At 39.8% G+C, this 23,381-nt stretch overlaps 1 protein-coding gene across 2 annotated transcripts in view; it reads right to left on the bottom strand.

Moving 5' to 3' along the window:
* The window catches only part of USP44 (ubiquitin specific peptidase 44), a 54,301-nt gene extending 31,293 nt beyond the window's left edge, over positions 1-23,008 (bottom strand). For both annotated transcript variants that reach the window (XM_063447087.1, XM_063447088.1), the window contains exons 1-2: positions 22,879-23,008; positions 7,561-9,061 (exon numbers count right to left, since the gene is read on the bottom strand). In XM_063447087.1, coding sequence (XP_063303157.1) covers positions 7,561-8,991 — 1,431 coding nt within the window. In that variant the 5' untranslated portion in view covers positions 8,992-9,061; positions 22,879-23,008. The remainder of the gene's footprint in view (positions 1-7,560; positions 9,062-22,878) is intronic.
* Positions 23,009-23,381: the final 373 nt, after the last annotated feature.

The following is a 23,381-nucleotide window of genomic DNA, read 5'->3' as shown; positions in this document are numbered from 1 at the left end:
TAAGCAAACCAGAAATTAAGGATCAAGCATTGCTTATAAACGTTAGTGTAGTGTACACACACACACACACACACACACACACACACACACACATTTGTTTTCAGTTAACACACAAGTGATTGAGCCTTTCCTAATTATTTAAAAACCATATATTTGTACTATCACAAGAAGAGAAAATATAACAATTCAAGCCATTTGTAGAAATAATTGCAACTATCTAAACATGCACTTAACCAGCACAGTAGATTATCACCAATTAGTACCAATTTGCTTAAAATAAAATTCTTTTGAACAATGGCTATATCAAAAACGAGTCTATATTTGCAATGACTGACCTGAAACACTGGTTGATAAACAAGAATGCAAGAAATTCCCCCTGCATTACGTACGAGAGATAAATTCGGAAAGACTGTATCATAAGCACAAGTAGCTGAGAAATATCACTGAACCATGTATTCACACGTTAGAACGCCAGAAACAGCAGCTGTTACAAATTGAGGTTGAGGTCTTCATTTCATTCACGAAGCGCATCATCTCTACAAGGACATTAGGATAACAACTGTCTTTATTAAAGACAGCGGCCGTGAAAGATTCCAAAGGTTGTGGTTTGCAATATTATATCTGCTAGAACACCTGTATGTACACATCTACACCTTTAATGCAAGGGCCATCAATAGATATGGAACACGTTTCTTGAAGAGTCGGTGGATAGAATATGCATATTCATATCAGCAGAAGTATTTATGTGAACATAGAGGGTTCACCAATAAAAACATTAACTAGAAATTGGGACATTCAGGGTTAGAGCTTAATTCTATGTAAAGTTTTAAGGCTGTAGAGAACTGTGACAGCTGTGAATTAAAAGGGTAGAGTGCATTTTCCAAAGTGGTATTGTATTTGGAGTGGTGGCACAGAGACAATAATCTGCTTTAAGGTTTAATATATCTCCCGTCTCAGGATTCTCCTACCAGGAGGGCATGCAGTGTAGGGGAAAAGCTATTGGAAGGTTCCTTTATGTTACACAATGGATCTGGCTCCCATCTCCCTCAGCCATTTGCTCTGCATAGCCCAAACTTCCTGGCACAGGGGTGGGTATTTGCCCGGTTCTTCTACCAGGTGGCCTGCATAGTTTTAGTGGGTTGTACCATCTTTGACACTATGTTCTGTATAAAAACCCTGCCCAGTGTTCAATAAACAGATCATCACATTAAAAGAAGGTTATAGGTGACTTATGATTATATTATTGGTATTTACATAGCACCAATTTATTCGGCAGTGCTTTACAATATTATGGAAGGGGGAAATTACCAAGAAAAGGGACAATTACAAAATGGTACAGGAACAATAGATAGATGAAGACCCTGCTCAGACGAGCGTGCAGTCTAGTTGGATTAGTGGTGTTCTTTGCCGAGAAGTGACTGTTAACCCTTTAAGAGGGGAAGGTGCAGCGATTATAAGGACAGTGGAGGCAGTAAACACTTATCTCTGAGAATGGGAGAAGGCAAGAGATGAACTTTTACCGTAATCATCCCAATACAAACACAGCCCGACCCTGCTGCCTTGGAAACACAACAAGCTGTAGAGAATATAATCAAGCTTATATTGGAAATATCAATTTATTATTGTACACTAGTGGCATCATAATTACTGTGCCGCTGAGAAGCCAGAAATTAAGAACTATATTTTAAGCATTAAACTCTGTTTAATGTTCACTTTGGAGTAAATAAAGGGGAAATGTCCCTTTTTTATCTGCAAATTACATTCCTGAATAGTGATGTCCCGAACTGTTCGCCAGGAACCGGTCGCCGGCGAACATAGCTTGTTCGTGGCGAACGAACACATGCGATGGTCGGTCTGCCCCCTATTCGTCGTCATTGAGTAAACTTTGACCCTGTACCTCGCAGTCAACAGACACATTCCATCCAATCAGCAGCAGCCCCTACTCCCAGACCCTCCCACCTCCATGACGAATAGGGGGCGGACCGACCAGGGCATATGTTCGCCCGCCGCGTTCGCCACGAACATCACTACATTGGGACATCACTACTCCTGAATAAAACATTAAATCAGCTACAATTTGTGTATTTTTTCCCCCCTTTAATGTGATACTCTTTATTAATTTTCAAATATTTAACATTTAGTAAAATTACTGTATAATCCCGTTCAGGCACAGCATTTGCACACATTGCAAATGTGGAGAAGACAAAAAAACATTGTATCATTTCTCCTCTTCCTTGTAGGAGTTCTATAGTGGCCTCCAGGTGCAAAGGATAGAGCTTATCACGATGACTGACAAGCAGCCAAGATGGAGGCACCCCAGCTGCAGGGAGAAGAGGTGTTAATTTATTTCACACCTCACAAATGTAGCACTAGGGGTAAACATTGTATTAAATGTCGGTTCTCCGTTAACCCTTTAAGGACACAGTTTCAAAAGTAAAAGGGCAAAATGACGGAAAATGTCCGGAACAAAAATCACGTGTCCTTAAGAGGTTTAAAGCGCAACTTAAAGAGGCTCTGTTACCTCACTTACCTTTTTCCTAATGTTTTTTTCTTTCAGAATCTGTATTTTTTGGGGGTTTTTTTTTTTAATCTATTTCTCTTTAAAACATAAGACAAAGTAGGGTATTTTTCCTACGCCTGACAATTATGACAAAAGGGAGGAGCTTTAGGCAAGCTCCACATTCTCTGTCACTAATGAAGAAAAGAAGAACAGATTCTGAAAGGGGAAGCGGAAACAATAAGAGAAAGTGGGTAACAAATTAAATGACCACTAAAGTCACCCAGACCACTTCAACTTCATCTCCATGTTTACACTGCAACGTTACAGGGACACTATAGCCACCAAAACAACTTTAGCTTAATGAAGCAGTTTTGGTGTATAGATCATGTCCCTGCAGTCTCACCGCCCAATTCTCTGCCATTTAGGAGTTAAAGGGATACTATAGTGCCAGGAATACAAAGCTGCGCTCTGAAAGACAGTCATTGGAGGCAGATTTAGAGCTGCAATGTAAACAGTAAATGTAAACTGCTTTATTTAGCTATAGTTTAGGTGACTATAGTGTCCTTTTAACTCATCCTATAGTGGCTGTCATACTGATAGCCACTATATGCGCTTCCTGCTGCAGTGTTTGGGTGTTCACCTTAACCCCTTAAGGACACATGACATGTCTGACACGCCATGATTCCCTTTTATTCCAGAAGTTTGGTCCTTAAGGGGTTAAAGGATCACTATATAACCCTTAGGTCTCCCCCCCCCCCCCCACACCCTCAAGGTTCCCCTCCCACTGGGCTGAAGGGGTTAAAACCCCTTCAGTTACTTACTTCTCTGAAACTGCTATGTTTACATCTGAAGGGTTAAAGCCTGGGGGACCTGGCACCCAGACCACTTCATTGAGCTGAGTGAATAGAGTGGTCCTTTAAATATTCACACAATTTCCTGAATATGACAGTGTGGGCAAAATCTGAGTACCAGCGAATTAAATACGGTTAACACCAAAACTGGCTAGATATAGCCAAACAAATATTTATTATATGGCAAACGCATAAGTCTCAAACTGTAAAAAAAATCTGAATCATCATGTGACTGCATCAGGTGACTCCTAGAGCGCTAAGCACTATAAGCACTACAGTCTGTTGTAGTAGTTACAGTGCTTAGAGTGTCCCTGTAACACACAACGTAGAATTAGAACCCAGAATTAGATAAAGATTCAAGATTTTTGAAAGATGGCAAACCATCTATTTTTGGGGGTATTCTACTCAGATGATCACCATAGTAACTGATCTTCTGACTATAAATAGAACAGCCTCTACAGCCTCTACAAAAAAAAGTGAATCTATGGTACATGTATTGGATATCAGTGAAATATTTCTTCTACAATCACGTGTGACATGGAGTCACACAGCATAACTCAGTTGCATTTTATTAGCACTCTAAAATATACACATTGTTGGATTTGATCAAAACATGAGTCAGCCCATACAAAAAAATGAAACACTCATTGACTTCAGCATAATCCAGATCAATAAAACATTTAATAAAGGACACTATCATGACTCATTGGTGTGTCACAAAGTAAACACACAAGTAAGCTTCAAGTAAAAAGTACTTAGAGACACAATCCAGGGTGGAAATATTTTTATACTTTGGAGGGATTAACCAAAACAAAACCTAGAATGTGTGCTATGTGTTTGTTCCACGGTAATTTAAGGGTTTCTCTTTAAGTGCACCCTTACATATTATAAAATATTTTTTTAACCCCTTAAGGACACATGACATGTGTGACATGTCATGATTCCCTTTTATTCCAGAAGTTTGGTCCTTAAGGGGTTAAAGGACACAAAATATTTTTCATTTAATATACTATATGCATACCCAAGAACTTTAAAGGACCACTATAGGCACCCAGACCACTTCAGCTCAATGAAGTGGTCTGGGTGCCAGGTCCATCTAGGATTCAGAGAAACTGCTATGTTTACAAATGGGTTAATCCAGCCTCTAGTGGCTGTCTCATTGAAGGCGCTTCCGCGCTTCTCACTGTGATTTTAGCAGAGAATGCTTTCCTATGGACTGTATGAATGCGCGCGCAGCTCTTGCCGCGCATGCGCATTCAGCCGATGACAACCGAAGGAGGAGGAGAGTCCCCAGCGCCGAGGGAGCCCGGCGCTGGAGAAAGGTAAGTGTTTAACCCCCTTCCTCCTCCTTCAGCCCGGCAGGAGTGGGGGCACCCACAGGGCACTATAGTGCTGGGAAAACAAGTCTGTTTTCCTGGCACTACAGTGGTCCTTTAAGTAAGCATGTGTGGCTAAAATGTTAGTTGGGAAAAAAAATTAAAGTAAAAAACAAAAAACATTTCCACATTTTTCATATATTATAATTCTTACACATCCAGTTCAACTAAACAAAAAAAATACAAAAATAAAAATAATAGATTCCTCTAACACTCCTGATTGTTAAAGGTCTCATATGTCCGGGATCTAAATTAACTTTTGGTTGTTTATATTAACCTAACACTAACCCTACAGCAAACCCTAACCATACTGGTAATCCTAGCTTTACCCTACCCCTAACCCCACCAGTAACTCCAAGGAAATCCCTCTGCTAATATCAATTCTGATATCAGAAGATGGATTTCTGTTACTGTGACGGACACCTACTGGCTGATTTCATAACAGCATTCTATGTACTTATGAATGGAGCCTGCTTGCCAGCCAATTACACTGAGCAAACCCCAGTGCTTCTCACGTTTGACTAGGGGGCAGGGAGAGACATAATTTATTGTGCTTGGAGTGTGCCTTTAAGTGGAGGGGGAAATACAGTAAGCGTGTCTTATTAGACAAGTCATTATGGAAGAAATCCCAGATAAATAAAATCTTTTAAACAACCACCTTAAGATGCAGTAAAAAAAAAAAAAAACTTTATTTTAGGCCACTAAACACATTTACGATCCTACCTTTTAATGAAGCAAAATCTCCACGAACCACTTCTTCTGTGAGTGAGTGGCCGAGAACCTTACCTGAACTTCCTCATCATTTAATAAAAACTTGGATGTATTTTGCATGATTCACCACCAGCATCTGTGTGCTTTAAGTGCCTCTTTAAGAAGTAATTTTGTGTTTACTTCATCCCGTTCTATGAACTCTCTAGCCGGTTTAACAAGCTTGTCATGAATTGGACCCAGTTGTTGACACGTATTACATTGGGAACGCGTGAAAGCTTGATTCAGAGATACATGCAACCATGAGCAAGAACCTAGAATAGAACTTTGACCTGTTTCATCGAGAGAACTGGTGACGTCACAATAAGTGTTTATTTTTAACAACTAATTAGCTAAAGTTCCTTGGAGAATGCCACCCAGGTTAGGCTCTCCTCTTGTAAGGTACACTATATTAAGATAGCTATGGTGCTTTAACTGGGTTAACTGCAGGTTCGGTCCTCTTTAAAAGAAAAGTACGGATTATCAAGAGAATATTGTGAGCTTCAAAATCCTTAGTTATGCTCCCCTGGCTGTCAGACATGGAATCATAAACTGGGTTATTCACTAAACCGTAAATTGGGAGGGATGAAGAAGGTGAAGTTTTTTTTTCCAGGCAGAATAAATTGGCATAATTATTGCAATTTGTGTTATCAATTTTCCATAATTCCCAGTTTATAGAATAAATACAAAAGTTTTTTTTGTTCACCTTGAACAAGAAGAATTACAAATTTATACATCAACAGAAGGAGGGTCCAACTAGGTAAAACGGTTTCCCATTAGGAATTCATTTTTTCACTTTGTTCCAAATGGTTCCATGTGAGATTGCAACTTGGCAGCCAAGCTGCTCACACTATGTAAATGTTTTTTAAACCATACACTCAGTGTTCTGGGACTAGTGTGACGGAAAAAAAAGTTGCATAACAACTCTCTATCTAGAGTTCAATAACAAAATCAAACCAAGCTACCAAAAACCTTAAGCCGAAAGTTTGCAACAGAAATGTAGGTGCTGAAAGCAGAAGTGGATATTTCGCAATACTTTTTAAAAAGAACAAAAATAGACAACGAAAGGGACAAATTAGCAGGCGTGTTTTCCCTAGGCTGAAGGTATGCCTGTGGTTACAGCGGAGAAACAAAACCCACTTTATCCAAATTATAACAGAAAAGGTGGACCTATTGCGAGGCTGAGAGGGAGTCCAATTTTATATACCCATTCTGCCATCTGGCCTTCAATAAAAATGCAAGACAAAAATCAAGAAGCGCTGTAGACGGTACAGATAACCAGCATGGGGTGTTGAACAGAAGCAGTAATGACTTGGCATGCCCTTGGTGGGATTTTTATTGTCGTGCCATGTTTTATTGGCATGTTCACAGCTTCCACTGCAGGACAAAGCACAGGGCTTTACGGAGCAGTAGGTCAGAGAGCAAGTCACTTATTTACAATCCCTGCTTCTGAGCAGTGCATTAAGCGACCACTGCAAATGTAGCACCGTGATCGGCAGCTGTAAGTAAAGTCCAGTGCAAAAAAAGAATAGATAAATAAATAAAAATCTATATTTACTTAGATATGCATGCCTCTCTTCACTGCAAATACAATAATTATGGGAGCAAACAATGTCGGCATTATGCAACTGCTTCAAACCACATTCAAACTTCCTATTGACATTTTATCAGTGCTTCTACACTTCAAATCAAACCTATGGCAAATGCCTTCATATACGTTTCATACCGAGTGACTGAATAGGACATCACACAAATAAAAAAAATAAAAAATGCTCAGATGTTACTTTCACTACTAAAAATAAATACAATTGACGGGCAGTAAGAATTTTCATGGAACATAACAGACTGTAGATATTCTAGCGATAGAAATAAAGACATTTTAAAAAGTTAACAGGATTCAAGTATCATTTTTGATCAACACTTACTGCTAAACAACGTAAAATGTACCCACAAGGTTACAAAACTGTTTTATAGCTAGGAGCCATATGCTTTAACTGCAAATTATAGTTTCATTTGTGCCCGTCTAATAAACTACTTTCGGGTAGTAGGAATCTGCTCATGACATTTTGTTAAACCATTAACGTACCTGGCTGAGAAGTTGCCCGTGAAAAATATTGTTGACCACATTTAGGACTTGCTTGATGAGCTTCCTTTGGGAACTGGGAATCAGGGCTGGGTACCGTGTACCAGTAGTTTCCAGTTCTTGTTGTACTTTATCTAAAAGTTCACAGAGGAATTCCTGAGCGTCCTGCTGCGCGTATCCACGGAAGGCGGGGATGAGTCTCCACACTGAATGTAGCATGGCAAAGGGAGAAACCAGCACCCACTTACCAGACCACATGACTTGGAAAAGGGTATGCAACTCGTGGCATAAAGATATGTGCTTTGAACTGGGCTCCTTGGGCTGAATGAGTTCCATGTTTGTACTATCTGATGCCCCCCCACTAAGGCCAGAGGAGAAGCTGTGACGCCTTGCCAAAGACCTTGCAACTTTAGTGTGCTTTTGTTTAGGGTTGGTAAAGTCCACCGCAGGTGGATATTTGTTGGAGGATCTTGTTTTACCATTGGCTGCAGCAGCCAATAACTCCTGAGTTTGATTAAGATCAAGTTGTAAAAAACATTCTCGGAAAACATGTAAATGACTCAAGATCTGAAGAATGGAGTTCATATAACAGGTATTCCCCAGGTTTCGCAGTCCCGTTACCCCAGGGGTCACAGTGGGTTTCCTTTTTATTGGCGAATCACCTATTTGTTTCACGTTCACTTCATCCGAGGTAGGTGCTGATGGGTGTTTTGTGGTAGGAGTTGTTTTTTGGTTCTGTTTTTGCGTGTCAGACAATACAGTTTCGGGAGGAGACTGCAGTTGCTGTTGCAGGCGAGAACTCTTTCTAGGGGGAGTGCTTTCCATTTCTTCTTTCAGCCTTCGTTTTATCAGCTGTCTTCTTTCCCTTGCCTGCTCTCTCTTTTGTTCAGCCTCCTCCCTTAAGCGCTCTTGTTCCAGTTTTCGTTTGCCTTTCGGTGTCAAAGCAAACCAAGATCGAAAGACTTTCCCCATCAAAGCATGTCTCCGGTGCCAGAGTGCGGTGAACGCGCGGTCTTCATTTTGAAGGAGGGCTTGTGCACCTTCATGAGACAGGTACGAGTCATCAGCAGCTACCATAGACCGCAAAGTTCGACCACTGCGTGTCGTGCAGTCATAGTTTTGACTTTTAATCGCACTCAATGTACTTCGCAAAAGTTTAAGGTCACCAGTGGCATTGTCATTGAGAACATAATCATCACAGAGGTAACAAAAGACGTAGAGTTCATTCACCTCCAGTGCCATAGGATGCTTACTTTCCTGAAAGTGACGCAGTGCATGTTCCTCAATGTATCGTCCGCACGCTACATGTGAACAGCTTAAACAGGCCCACACAGACTCTGTAGTGTTGCAGTCAACGCAATGCCACTTCTGAGGATTTAGGATGGAATGATCCTGGGCAAGCCGCAAACGGCCAACGTGTCTACATTTATCCATCTTCAAAAATCAGCGTCTGCCGTCAACTATATTGCGCTTGGTCTGTTGCATATTTTACGTACATTCTGACCTGAAAATAAATGGAAACAAATTAATATGCAAAAATGTATTTCATAGATAGATTTTCACAGAATCCCAAAGCAAATGTGAACTGGCAGGGGTTGGTACAAATTGTTACCCTTTTTAGTATATATAGGATTTTTTTTATTTCTAACTAATCTTAATATTAAAGGAGCAGAGCAAAGCATAGATAACTTTAAACTCATTCCTATGACTGCTACAATCAAAAAATTCATGAAAAAAAAAACAACAAAAAAACCACAGAAGTAAAACTAGGACAGATTGTGTTGGGAATTGCCATAATAGTTTTCAGATGTCAAATATATATATATATATATATATATATATATATATATATATATATATATAAAGTTAGATCCAGCCTCAAAGGTTTGGTTTCAATCTAAAGCAGATTTCGTCAACCTCCAGTGATACTTCATTAACTCCTACCAACCAAAAGCAAATCATTTCACATCTAAAGCCTCTCTGCTTTGATATGGCTTAAAACGAGCACACCGCAGTCAAATCAGCTTGTATCACAATAAATCACAATAAATATCACATAAGGTTATGATAACAGCCACAGGCGGGAGTACTTAAGACATTTATTTTAAATTGTAAAGGAGATGTTTGTGTTTCAATTTGCACGGCACGGAACTGATCAGTTACTGCATTGTGGGGAAAATATCAATTTACAAGTCAATATTACATCAAGTATGATAACTGATCATCTGGAAACGTCAACTCTTTGCATGTGGTCTGTGAGCAATCAACATAGGAATACTTAAAGGCAGCCACAAGCAAAGTCGCTCCCACAGTGGCCACAATACTTCAAGTTTTTTGGGAGGGGAGGAGGGGGAGGGAAAGTCGACCTCTAGTGGAGAATCTACCATGGGACTTGCTGTGTAAAATAAAAAGTACAAATAAAATGTCCCCATTCATGAGTGGTGCTCATGTGCTGCAATCACAGGTGGATTTGAATTTGCCTGGAGGTGCAGCGTGAGCGGTTTACATTTTAAAGATGTGCACAATTCTCTCACTGCTGGCATCAGACCCTGATAAAATCATAAAACACAGTGATGTCACAGTTCTAAATGACTATTACATCCAGGCTTGATTATTATTATTATTATTTTATTATTTATATAGCGCCAACAAATGCCGTAGCACTGTACAATGGGTGGACTAAGACACATAATTGAGATCAGACAGCTGGACGTACAGGAACAGAGGGGGTTGAGGGCCCTGCTCAATGAGCTTACATGCTAGAGGGAGTGGGGTATAGTGACACAAAGGGTTAAAGTAGGGGGATTAAATAGTTTGTTAGAGAAGGGTTTATTGAGTGCTTGGTAGGTCATTTTTGACAGTTGCAGGAAAGGAGTCATGGGGTAGGGGATGAGAAACCTGCTGACAGTGTAATTGATACGCTTTGATGAAGAAGTGAGTTTTCAGAGATTTTTTTGAAGGAGTGGAGGCTGGGTGAAAGTCTGATTGTGGAGGGAAGGGAGTTCCACAGAAGAGGTGCAGCCCTGGAGAAGTCTTGAAGGCGAGCATCAGATGTGGGGATCCGGGCAGTTGATATGGGTCTCACTCTAGCTAGTGAACGAGCACTGCTAATATTTATTGCCCAGGGTCCCCTGCAAATGCCAGGTGTGGAAATGACCTTCTAAAAAAAAAAAACGAAAAACCTTCTATATCTCAAAATAAAAGTTCAACTTAGGTCAACATGGATTGAATTACCAAGCCTTAGAAACACAGCACTGAAAACAAATCCTGTATTTTTTTCTTGGCCAACCCAGAGCTTCAGAGCTACAACAGCTGTAATGTAAGTCTCACATAGAGCCCTGATGTACAAGATTATAGATCTATGAAAAACTTAAAGAAACACTATAGCATTAGGAATACAAATACGTACTCCTAAATTATAGTGTTCCCCTATATATTGGATTGGAAGGCTAGTGTGCATGCGTGGCAAAACACAGTGCTGCACCAATCAAATTTGCTCGATGAAAGTCATTTGAACTATTACTAACTATTACAGCTTGGGAATCGCCTGTGGCGGCGTGTTAATCCTCCAATGAAAACATTACCATTCCTGCAAAAATGTTTTGATTTGCAGGGTTAAAAAAGGATGGGGACACGGTCCTCAGATCACTTCATTAAGATGAAGTGGTCTGGATGCCAACAGAGTCCCTTAAAAAGTGATAGTATCGGGGCGGAGCTTGGAGCCGGAGCTGAATGGCCGCCATATCCATTCACTCCTGAGACAGCTGCTGAAAATCCGCAAACATCTCCTTACCACGACACCATCCGACCCTGCAACCGGGAAAACCGGCATCAGGACTCACACCCGCATCGATAGATGCCTTTCTTTCAGAGCCCGAAGACTGGGAGAACGAAACGGCAGACTCGGGCCTACCTCCCAGCAGCTTACCGCGACCTGGAAATCCTCCTTGGCGGGAGGCCTGAACGGAGCTGCACTGCATCACAGAGCCCACATACCTCTCCTGGCGACAAGACTCCGGTAAATATGGGGCGCCGAACGCAGAAACCACAATCAGGCCCCACAGCTGAGCATCCAGACATTGGAGCCATGCTACAACGGCAACCACAACCCAAGATGGCCACGCAGAGGCCCCAGCCACACTATCACAACCCCACTTGGGGGCTCACCCCAATACACAGCCCAGACCGGACCCAGCACAGGTCCAAGTACCCTCACTGGTAACTCCAGATGACAACTCACTAGCCACAAAAAGGGACTTACAAAACTGGGTGCTAGACATTCAGAAAATGCTCTCTGCTGACATAGGAACCCTTAAAGCTGACATGCAAAAGGTTACAGGCCGTGTCAAGGCGACAGAGGATCAAATAACGGAAATCCACAACAATATGTCCAGTATGAAAGACCACATGCAACACCTGCACGCAGTACAACAAACCCTCACGTTGCAGATGTCAACCCAGGAAGACCGCGCACGACGCAACCATATTAAAATCCGCGGCATACCAGGTGACATAACTGCGGATGAACTGCCACACTACACCAGGAGACTCCTGGCCACCATTGTGCCCCCGGCAACTGCCCGGAAAATCACCTTAGACGGGATATACCGTCTCCCAACTCCACCGACGGCACCCACCAACGATGCCAGAGACGTAATCCTCCGCTGCACCACATCGTACGAGAAGTCACAAATTATGACAGCACTCCGCGGCAAAACACCCCTCACATTTGAGAACTCACATCTTTCCTTCTTCCAGGACATATCTCGAGCAACACTTCATAATAGGTAACCTCCTCCACCCCCCGGCTACTCCCTTGGTTAGGAGTACCCACAACCCACAAATGCCCTAGATACCACAAGAATGGTGCTAACAACCTGGACACCACACACAGAAGCATTTGGGACCCCCCACACAAGTGAGACCACACACATCACCTGAACTCCCCTCCTGGCACATAATGTAACCGGTAGCGAAATACTACTACACACATATAGCCACCAGGTTCTACCCCACACCAGGAACGTGTGCACACACACAGACGCCTAGAGCTCCGAACACGTAACACGCAGCTTTACTCCTCACGATACGGTCTAAATATGGGGTTTTTACTCCAGTAGACGGTCTAACTTGTTTAAAATAGTGTTTAATTTTTAAGGCCGTAATGTGACATATGTTTCATGACTGCAGATCTCTATGCTCTAACTAACTTACCATATACGGCGCAACCAAACCTGTACCCTACTCCCATAAAAAGAGGCTGAATAGCAAATGTATGATGTATGAAAAATTGGCGTCAACACATTGTGAAAATTGTAAAGATCTCGTGTACCATGCATATACATGACCATATTGTTCACTCTTATGCCTCAAAAATAAAAAGAGATTTACAAAAAAAAAAAAGTGATAGTATCTAGTTCTCAAGTAAATATAGGGCAGGAAAGAAAGCCCCCTCAAAACCCCTAATACAAGACATTTAATTACTGCAAAAATACATGTTTAATATATAAAAAATGAAAAATTAGTAATACCTCAAACACTCAAGAAAAGGGATTTTACAGTAAGAAAATGTTTTTTTTTATATTTGTTAGTAGGAAAAAATTCAATTGGGAGGGTCACCTGACGCCCAAAAGCAACACCTTAAAAGTCCCAAAAATGGTGCTTGGAGAATATGTGTAACTAAGACCAGATCACTGCTGGACACGTTTGTTCTGGAGAAACGTAAACAACTTGCTTCCCTACAGAAACACTTAATAACACTTAAACTGCAATCTTTGAGTTTGGATTTCAATATTGTTGAATGGGTAAGGCAGTGGCTGAGTGACAGGCAACAGAGGGTTGTAGTCAATGGAGTATATTCGAAGTTTGGGCTTGTCACCAGTGGGGTACCTCAGGGATCTGTACTTGGACCCATTCTCTTTAATATTTTTTATTAGTGATGTTGCAAAAGGTCTTGATGGTAAGGTGTGTCTTTTTGCGGATGATACTAAGATATGCAACAGGGTTGATGTTCCAGGAGGGATAAGCCAAATGGCAAATGATTTAGGTAAACTAGAAAAATTGTCAGAGTTGTGGCAGCTGACATTTAATGTGGATAAGTGCAAGATCATGCATCTTGGACGTAAAAACCCAAGGGCAGAGTACAGAATATTTGATAGAGTCCTAACCTCAACATCTGAGGAAAGGGATTTAGGGGTGATTATTTCTGAGGACTTAAAGGTAGGCAGACAATGTAATAGAGCAGCAGGAAATGCTAGCAGAATGCTTGGTTGTATAGGGAGAGGTATAAGCAGTAGAAAGAGGGAAGTGCTCATGCCATTGTACAGAACACTGGTGAGACCTCACTTGGAGTACTGTACACAGTACTGGAGACCATATCTTCAGAAGGATATTGATACCATAGAGAGAGTTCAAAGAAGAGCTACTAAACTGGTTCATGGATTGCAGGATAAAACTTACCAGGAAAGTTTAAAGGATCTTAACATGTATAGCTTGGTGGAAAGACGAGACGGGGGGGATATGATAGAAACATTTAAATACATAAAGGGAATCAACACAATAAAGGAGGAGACTATATTTAAAAGAAGAAAAACTACCACAACAAGAGGACAAAGGTTTAAAAATAATATCAGGAAGTATTACTTTACTGAGAGGGTAGTGGATGCCTGGAATAGCCTTCCAGCTGAAGTGGTAGAGGTTAACACAGTAAAGGAGTTTAAGCATGCGTGGGATAGGCATAAGGCTATCCTAACTATAATATAATGCCAGGGACTAATGAAAGTATTTAAAAAACTGGGCAGACTAGATGGGCTGAATGGTTCTTATCTGCCGTCACATTCTAGGTTTCTATGTTTCTAATAAGCAACTTAGATACCAGGCCAAACTTTGGGTTGCAATTTGGACATTCAGACCTTTCTTCGGCCTAGCTAGGTCCCCCTTTAAAACAGGGGTAGGCCAAATTTGACACTCCAGATATTGTGAACTACATCTCCCATTATGCTCTTAAGACTATAATGCAGGCAATGCATCATGGGGAGATGTAGTCCACAACATCTGGAGTGTCGTCGGTTGCCTACCACTGCTTTAGAATGTCCACCTCTGATCTAAAAGAAGTACTCCAGCAGAGATATACCTGCAAAAATTCTCTTTTTCAAAACTAGATGGTATATGGGTATGTGTAAGAGGTAGCTCATTTGGTATATTATAACAAAGCATCAATCATCTCTTCACTCAGCCCTTCTTCTGCAGAATCAACCATGCAACCCATGTGTTTGCTAAATTAAAAGTACCCATGGTCTGGACCACCACATTTGTGGAGGTCTCTTGAACATTGCTTCATCAGGACCAAGTAAATTATAAGCTAGCCCAAAAAAAATATAACAAAAAAATAAAATCTGTCTTGTCTCTTGCTGAAAGGGAGATAAAGAGTAGAGCTTTCTATTTTTGCATGGGTCCATCAGATCTATAACACTTCTCCCGAATAGTTCATTCACCTGTTGAAAACTTGAATTCACAGTCTGCTTGACTCCCACTTCTTATGCACTAAGTATTTCTCTTTTATGTAAACTGTTGAAAGCGCTTCCAGATGTTTCTCTGCTTAGTGCATGATCTGAGCACATATCTTGATCGAACACTCATCCATTCTTGCAATGGATATGTGCCAGTGTAAAAAGAATGACTGCGCTCACTTGAACAGCGTGGTGGAAGATCGGCAGACTGAAATGCTTTAAGGTGTACCAGATCACCTTGAGTTTGAAGAACAGACTTTTCTTCAGCAGTCCAATTTCCTTGAACACAGTCGGATCCTCCTAGCAAACTTTTAAGAGGTTGGTGGAGGCAACGGTCTAATGAGTGTAATGGAAAGGAAGGTCCAGCTTAAAAAATGAAGACATCAGCCACCAATGAAGCTGAAGAATGATGGAGAATGAGTACATATAAAATCTGACAATTTAAAGAATCCTTCAAGATTTTCACTTGAAGTGGGCACATTCTGTTTCTGGCCTATTTGGTAGATGCAATGGAGGCACTTAAAGACCCCAGCACCTTCAGGGACAATTGGACAGAACAAATTTAAAAAATCTTTTTCTTTAATGCCAGAAATTTTATTTCCACTGAGCCAAAGCTGAAATCCAAGATGACATTACTTCTTGAAGGAAGTAGTTGAGACTTTTACAGATTCACAAGCCAATTGTTAGCTGAAAATCCTTAACCAGGATTCCTTGGAGGATACCACAATGAGTCAATGAACGTATGGAGCTATTGCTATGCCCTGTTGCTAGCACCAACAGAGTCTTTAAAAAGATCCTGGCAGGCAACTGGAGAGTACAGAACTGGAAGTCAAGGATCCTGTGCAAGAAATAAAAACCCCATTAACTCACAAGAGACAGGGTTATATATGCATACTGACTATCTAAAAGATTTCATGAGATAATTTTCAGATGACTTGGGATGCAAACTTCAGAATCTCCAATCCAATTTTGAATGAATTCAACCAGTGTTTATTTTCCAAAAACTTTGGTGAGAAGATGGTCCTGCATAAGTGGAGAACTGAAGATGGAAATTCTAAAAGAAGGGGAGGGGGTTCCAAAAACTTAGCTGATAACTGTAGCCAACCCAAGGATTCTTCATTTTTTTTTCCGATCTGAGATGAAGAACTAAAGCATGCTCACACAGGAAACTTGGCATCAGAATGTTCTCTTTTGCTCTTTCATGGAAAGTTGAGACTTAATTTTGACTCTCCTTAACTTCTGGAAGGATAAAAAGATGTACTGAAAATATTCTGCTTTAGCAATTTTTTGTGAGAATAACCTTTCATACCAAACAACCTTTCTACTTATTCAGAAGGAGACCCTTCAATCAAACTATTCAAATGATAGCCAACATGGTTCTTTGGTGCTTTACTATTAGACCATGAACTATGATTTTAGGAGATACAACATGTCGGGTAACAAACAATCTTTTGTTCTGGTGTTGGCAAGTATTTCCTAGTAGGTCACCTTGATATTCTTCCAGAAAGCCAGAGTCACTAGAGCCAATAAATATAAAAGATGAATATCAAAAAATATATAACCCAGAGAGAGAATGGTATAATCCATTAACATAATTATAAGCACTATAGAAAGCAGGTTTTAAATAAATGTATTTTTTTTACCAAAGCAATTTTATTGTAAGTAAAATAATTGGTTGCTCTAAAGCAAAACCAACCCCCCCTCTCCCCCCCCCCCATTCCAAAAAAAGAGGGGGGAGGGGGGGGATTAGCCAACGCAGACTTAATCCAATCTTGCAGCTTGAGCAAATTTCTGAGACATTAGCAATCCTAGGATCACTTGAGCGAAGGCCCCTTGAGATGCCAAATTTAGCCCACAGCCTCAAGTTCACAAAGTGCTCTAAACATGCAAACCCCACCGTAGCAGATAGCAATGCAACGTGATTCTCCTTCATTAAAGTTACAATCCTAAAATATTTACACACAAAAAAAGGGAAAACTAGTCGGTGTATGTTATAAATAAAATTAAACGGGGATTGCCGATTTAGGTAAAAACCATAGAAGCTGCATAGCAAAAAACCTAGGTGATTTTTCAGCTACACTGTATTTATGATTGGTCCAGGTTAGCTTGTGGTCACAAAATCAGCTAATTAACTTTTTTTACACTATATCCAACTACTTAATCCCGTAAAGGGGCACAGTAAGAAATAGAACCACCTTAGCTCAATGTACTGGTTATGTTGCACAGAATCTCAGGGTACCATCCCAGCACTCTTAGCCAATCAATGCTTTCCAAGTTTGATGGGACATTGATAATACAGAAGTGTAAACTGGGTAGAGTCCTGTCTTTTGTTCACATCTGGCTGATCACACAATGCAATGTACGCATTAAAATTGCAAGTTACCAAGGGCAAACAAACATATGGAATAGAGCAAAGATTCTACCTTCTAAATCTCTATCTGGTGATTTGCTTTCACCAAGTAATCAATGAGATCGGTACAGCAATACAGATTTTACATACTTAAAAACCTAGGCACGTGGAGGGTTTTGCTACATAAGGACAAATGATGCAGGGATACATAAACAAATTGCAAATATCAATTGAATTATACGATGCTATTATGTATGTGAGAGATATCGTTACTTTTTTTTTTTTTTTTAATTGCAATTAGTAGCAATAATGAAGGTTACTAGCACCAATATTGAAAGTTTATAAAACCACATGAAAATAGAAAAAGAAAAAAAAGGGGGGGGGGGGGGAGGAAATCTGATTGGTCTACTATTTGATACAAATTTCAGGGTAACAATGTAAATTAATGGGGGTTTTAATTAAAAGGTAATTCATTAAGCTCTGAATTGTACCAAAAAAATAAAAATAAACAGCAACATTTCGGATTACAATAGCCAAGCTGTGACCACAACCAAATTGAGATTTGTTTTTCACAATTTTGATAGCACAATGTATACATGTAAGTACATGCCCTTTGATATTAAATAAATGAGCAGGTAACACAACAGGTACAACGGAAAAAAAAAAAAAACATGCCAAGCACCACTGAGCAGTAGAGAAGGCGAGAAATGGCTCTAGGCAACACAAATGAAAGAAGTCAAACCGTTCTAAAACAGTTAGACTCCTTACTATGAGAGGGTGCCAAGGCTCCCCTGGAACCATAACCACTACAGTGCACTGTAGTGATTATAGTGCTTGGAGAGTAACTTTTAGCTTAGAGGCCCATGACACTAAAGTCTTGAAATGCTCTTTTTGTCATTGAAGACATGCAACTGCAAAAGAATAGCTTAAACAAAAAAAAAAAAAAATCCTAGGCATGAGGTATTCTCAGCACATGAACAAAAAATATTTTTGGATGCACTTATAGTGTACAAATTATAGGCAAAACAGTGAGGAAACGTTTTCTCCATTTCCAATCTTTTCTATTGCATTTTAACAAAATGATGGGTTATAAAAAGATACAGAGGGGGGTAAAAATTTGTAAATACCCCAAAAATGGGCAACACTTCATTCAGATCCCAACCTGAATTTCTGGCTGAAAATCTTAGTTCACAATAGTAAGCTGTTGCTAGGGAACCTACAGAACTGTGGGCAGGAAATCTAAAAGCTACAATGCTGTATGCGTTCGTTTGCATACCTTGCATGGCATTCTGTGTGTTTTGTGGACACAAAAGCTGCTCTGTATAATAAAGCAGGTTTTTTATTTGCCTTACAGGATAAAGAACACTTCATTACATACATAAGTGTCTAGCTATGCTTTTAACTACTTCAAGACAGGGTGATGGTAAATGTACTAGCTTCAGGACCGGCAAGTTAAAGGTTATCAAAAGGGTTAAAATTATTTCTGGGTATACTAAAGTTCTCAGGTGATCATGCAACTAGAAAAATATACATTTATCCTTGCAGGGTTATCAAAAAAAAAAAAAAGACTGGTTCTGGACATCTAGTGATTGGACAGATTGTGAAAGAGTCTGCGGAATTCTGCAAATTAATCACCCAAAACTGGACTAGCTTTTTTTTCACAAGCTAAACGGTATTTGGAGAATTAAATGTTAGCATTTCAGGAAACGTGTGTCAAGTGGATCCGTAAGGTTTTTTTTTTTTTTCTTTCCACAGGACGATGAAGTTTAACTCCAAAATTCTACTAATTTGTGTGGAGTTCTTTTGGCAGTTGTTTACACACATTCACCATTAACTCCTCTGCTCATTCTAATTCAGAATTCAACGGAATAGGTTTGTTTTTACATTTGTGGTCTCTGGTCTGTAATCTGTACAAAAATCTGTTGAAGTCAACCAATTCTAAAATATGTATAGTATGCTAGTGGAAATTTATAGTGATAAAAAAAAAAAAAAAACTACCCCTTTAATAACTTTGCTAGAAGAAGATAAAATACATTTAATACATTTGTCCAATATTTAGAGTTGCCCATATAGCTTTACAATAACATTAGTAAATAAAATTAGATTTTACAATGTAGAGAAACAAAAATCCACACTCAAAGTGATATTTATAATATCAAACAGGTCGTACTACTGTGTAAAGGGTTAACTAAATGTTGAAAGATATTCTATCAGTTTACATAGTGATCACTTTTTTTTTTTTTTAGCACATTGGCCCAGCATGGAACTTATTTTACCGCTATAAATAACCAGAGTCCAGAGAAAATGGGACATTAAAAGGGTCATCTTTGTAGCCAAAACAACAACAACAACAACAACAACAACAACACACTGTGAATTAGCAGTAAAATAAATATTGTATGAAATTAAATGAGAAAAAAAGGTTTCTAATCAGAAACACCCATTACACAAATGTTGTAATACCAATAGCTGTATTCCCTGTTTTGGTTGGTATAAGGGTCCTACATATTTCATGTCAAATCATTTTGTGTAATTACCAGACCCAAAACCGTAATTTACAACACATTGTATAAATCTACAGAATATTAACAGCAGCACACATTAGCTTTACAAAGGCCGATTTGTTTCTACATTATAGAGATCGAAGGGCCTCTGAATTAGACAGAAAAAAAGACAATCTAAGTAATTTATCTTTTTTTGTTGCAAATGTCAATTTTTATTTTCAAAACTAAAATATAACCATGTCAAATATTTTTCAAGTCAAATGTAAACATACAAGCAACCATTTTCAGGATATCTCCTGTCTTAACAGGATTATGTAGGGGCAGCTAGATTTACGTCTCCTTTGGACTAAAATATTGCTTACATGACCTTCAGATCATGCCTAATCTAAACTGCCAAAACTGACTCAGATTGGGGGTTTGTGATGTTCGGTGTTTAGGTATGGCATCTGCATTTGTGATGCTGTACTAGCTCTCTGCCACCTGTATATTGTGTTTGGCCTGATTAAGCCAAGCTTCAAACCACAAGTTTAAAAGGGCAATTCATGCAGATTTAGGGTAAACCAGGAAATATACTCATAAGAGGTTCTTAAATGCATGCATTGCAAAAGGTGATCTTTTGCCTTCAATAATAAAAACACTACCATCAATTTACCTTTAAAAATCACACTGAAGAATTGCCAGTGTTGTAGCAATATTATTTATGTTAAAATACCAAAATACTACCTGAAACCCCATACATATAACATTTGTATAGATAATCCTAATTTTATATACAAATAAATAGATTGGATGGAAGTACCTTAACCAACTGAAAGACCACGTTTTTAGCAATTACAACATGGGAAAATATGTAATGTATAAAAGAATATTTACAAAAATAAATAAATAATAAAATAAATAAAAACACAGAGTTCATTCTCTGGGTATTCTGTCAAAATGCAGCTCCGAATACACTACATAAAAAGATACTTGCATTAAACAAAAACTAGCATTTTTATCTATTAAATTACAAATCCCTGTTATTTTGATGAAAGATTTCATTAATCCAAATAATTACATGCAAGGTCTGAACATTTTAATAAACAATAATAATTTGCATTAGTGGTTCCTAACCGCTATATATGCTACATCCATGGATGGGTCACTATTTGCAGGACTGATTAAAGGACCACTAAGCTTACACATCATTTGATTGCCTCTTGAGCACGTTTAAGACCTACAGGTACACATGGACACCTTTAGTGTTGAAAACAGCTGCTACATCCAAAACCTATTAGGGGTGACCTATCATTTGATACTTAGATTTGCAGAATGAAATTTAATCCATAAAATGTATACTCTATGAATGATTACCACCAGCATGTACATGAACAAATTTCACTACTAGAAGCCACTGGTCACTGTTTTAATGCCTGCAAGTTTGCAAAAAATGTCTGTTCACACCCCGCTTCCAAACCGTAAAGGAAGTTTCATTGGGTTATAGAACTTCTACAGTCACGGGGGCGAGAAATTAATCGACTCTTCCATTAGTTTGATCAAGGTTGCTATAGCAGTTTTAAATCTTAGAAATATATGATTTAACTGCATTTACTGTATGTGGCATTATACTCAAACCCTGACTTTTTTTAATTCTTTTGCAATTTTTAGTAAGTTATACTGGTAGTAATACTTCTAGGGCACTTACAGATACCTATAGGAAAGGCATTTAAAATATTGTCTCTCTCTACTTTTGTCACACCTACTGTATGTAAGAAATTGCATTTCTTGCGTTTGTACTAACATTTCAGACCCTGTGTGGAATATTGCAAGATATTTTCATTCTTAAAACTATTTTTTTATAAAATGATGAATAAGTGAAAATTAAACATTGAATATAATTAGCATAATTAGATTTTTGTCTGAAAAGCAATATATGCACAATATTGCGGTTTTGTTACATATTTATGTACTAGCGATGCATCATCCTTCGTTTTTAATAAATGTTACGTGAATATTTGTTAGATCGGAAACTGGTTGGGAATGTAGGATTAAAAGGACAATGCAATAGAATGCTATTGCTTTACATGTTTACAAATTATGAAGACCACTTGGCGTGGAGCAACAATGAAGATTACATGTACGTACAACATAATCTGTAGCACTGTACAATGTGGATCTCGAATTCCATCACTAAACTCTGAATTGAACAGCATTCTAAATCGAATTACAAAATTCTGGCAAAAACCATAGCAGCCATGGAGATTATTATTATTATTTTATTTTCTTCCAAATCCGCTACTTTTGAAAATAACCTTTAATTTGTAACAATTTAGAGTTTAGTGAAGAACACAATAGTGTAGAGGGCTCGGATGAACTCATCACTGAAAGTTAGCATTTTATATGATATTGTAGTAACCAGTTCCCAGTAAAAAAAAAAGATACCCATTGCATTACACTATAACCCAATATATGTGTGTAACCCCCCCCCCCACAGCACTGGAGGCCTTACAGGAGGTGCATGCTGAGAGGCAAGGGGGTGCCAAAAACAAGCCCCCCCCCCTCACCTCTCTCTCTCCCACCACAGAAGGACTACAACTCTCATGATGCTTCATCAGCCTTAAAGATGTAACTAGCATTGTAGGAGTTGTAGTCCTACCATATTTGGAAGGTTTTTCAGCCATCAGTGCTGGGAAGGGGGTACAAAAGATTTTTTTTTGGCCACCACTCATTAACCTTTCCAGCACCAGAGGCTGAGAGGAGCTCCCCCAGCGACAGAGGGGTTTATGTAGTAGGGGGGCCATGATTACACCCAGGGTTAGGAGAGGGGACACATGGGTCCAGTGACATGTGCATGGACTTGGCCCCCAGCACGGCCCGTTTCACCCGGAGGGGGGGGGGGGGGGGAGGACATTTGGCCCCTCATTGTCCTGGGCAGCACGGTGCGGCCACCAGCCGGGTCACGTGACGAGCAGGCACTCACCGCGTTGCTGCTGCTTCCCCCGGGAGGAAGGAGCGGAGCACGGACAACAAGAACAACAAAAGTAGGCTCTATTCACTCAGCCCGCCGCTCTATGAGGTCTCTCTCTCCTACGGTGACGGCAGCGATGACGTCTGGGGACGGCCGTGGGGAGAGGAGGGGCCATGGGGGGTGATCCAGGGAGAAGGAGGCGGGCCTGCCGCCGGGAGTGGGCGGGGCCTACAGGACGAGCTGCGGGAGATCCTGCCAGCGGATTGGAAGAGACTGCCTTCGAACGGGCGTGGCTTCGGGGACAGGCGGACGCCATTTTGGGTCAGGGCAAATGAGCCCACGCGGTGCTGCTGAGAAAGAAAGAGAGAGATTTTTTTTTTCTTTGCGGCTGTCCCCGGGATTTTAAACATCACCCGGACACGGAGCATCAACCTTGCATTTAAAATAACCAAATAGGACGAATTATCAATGGGAGCCATGGTAACAGCAAGCCTAGTTTAGTCTGGATTCAGTCA

The sequence above is a fragment of the Pelobates fuscus genome, chromosome 3 (genome assembly GCF_036172605.1).
Source record: "Pelobates fuscus isolate aPelFus1 chromosome 3, aPelFus1.pri, whole genome shotgun sequence".
NCBI classification, from domain to species: Eukaryota; Metazoa; Chordata; class Amphibia; order Anura; family Pelobatidae; genus Pelobates; species Pelobates fuscus.
Note: the sequence above shows the minus strand (reverse complement) of the source record. Positions and strands in the feature narration are given on the sequence as shown.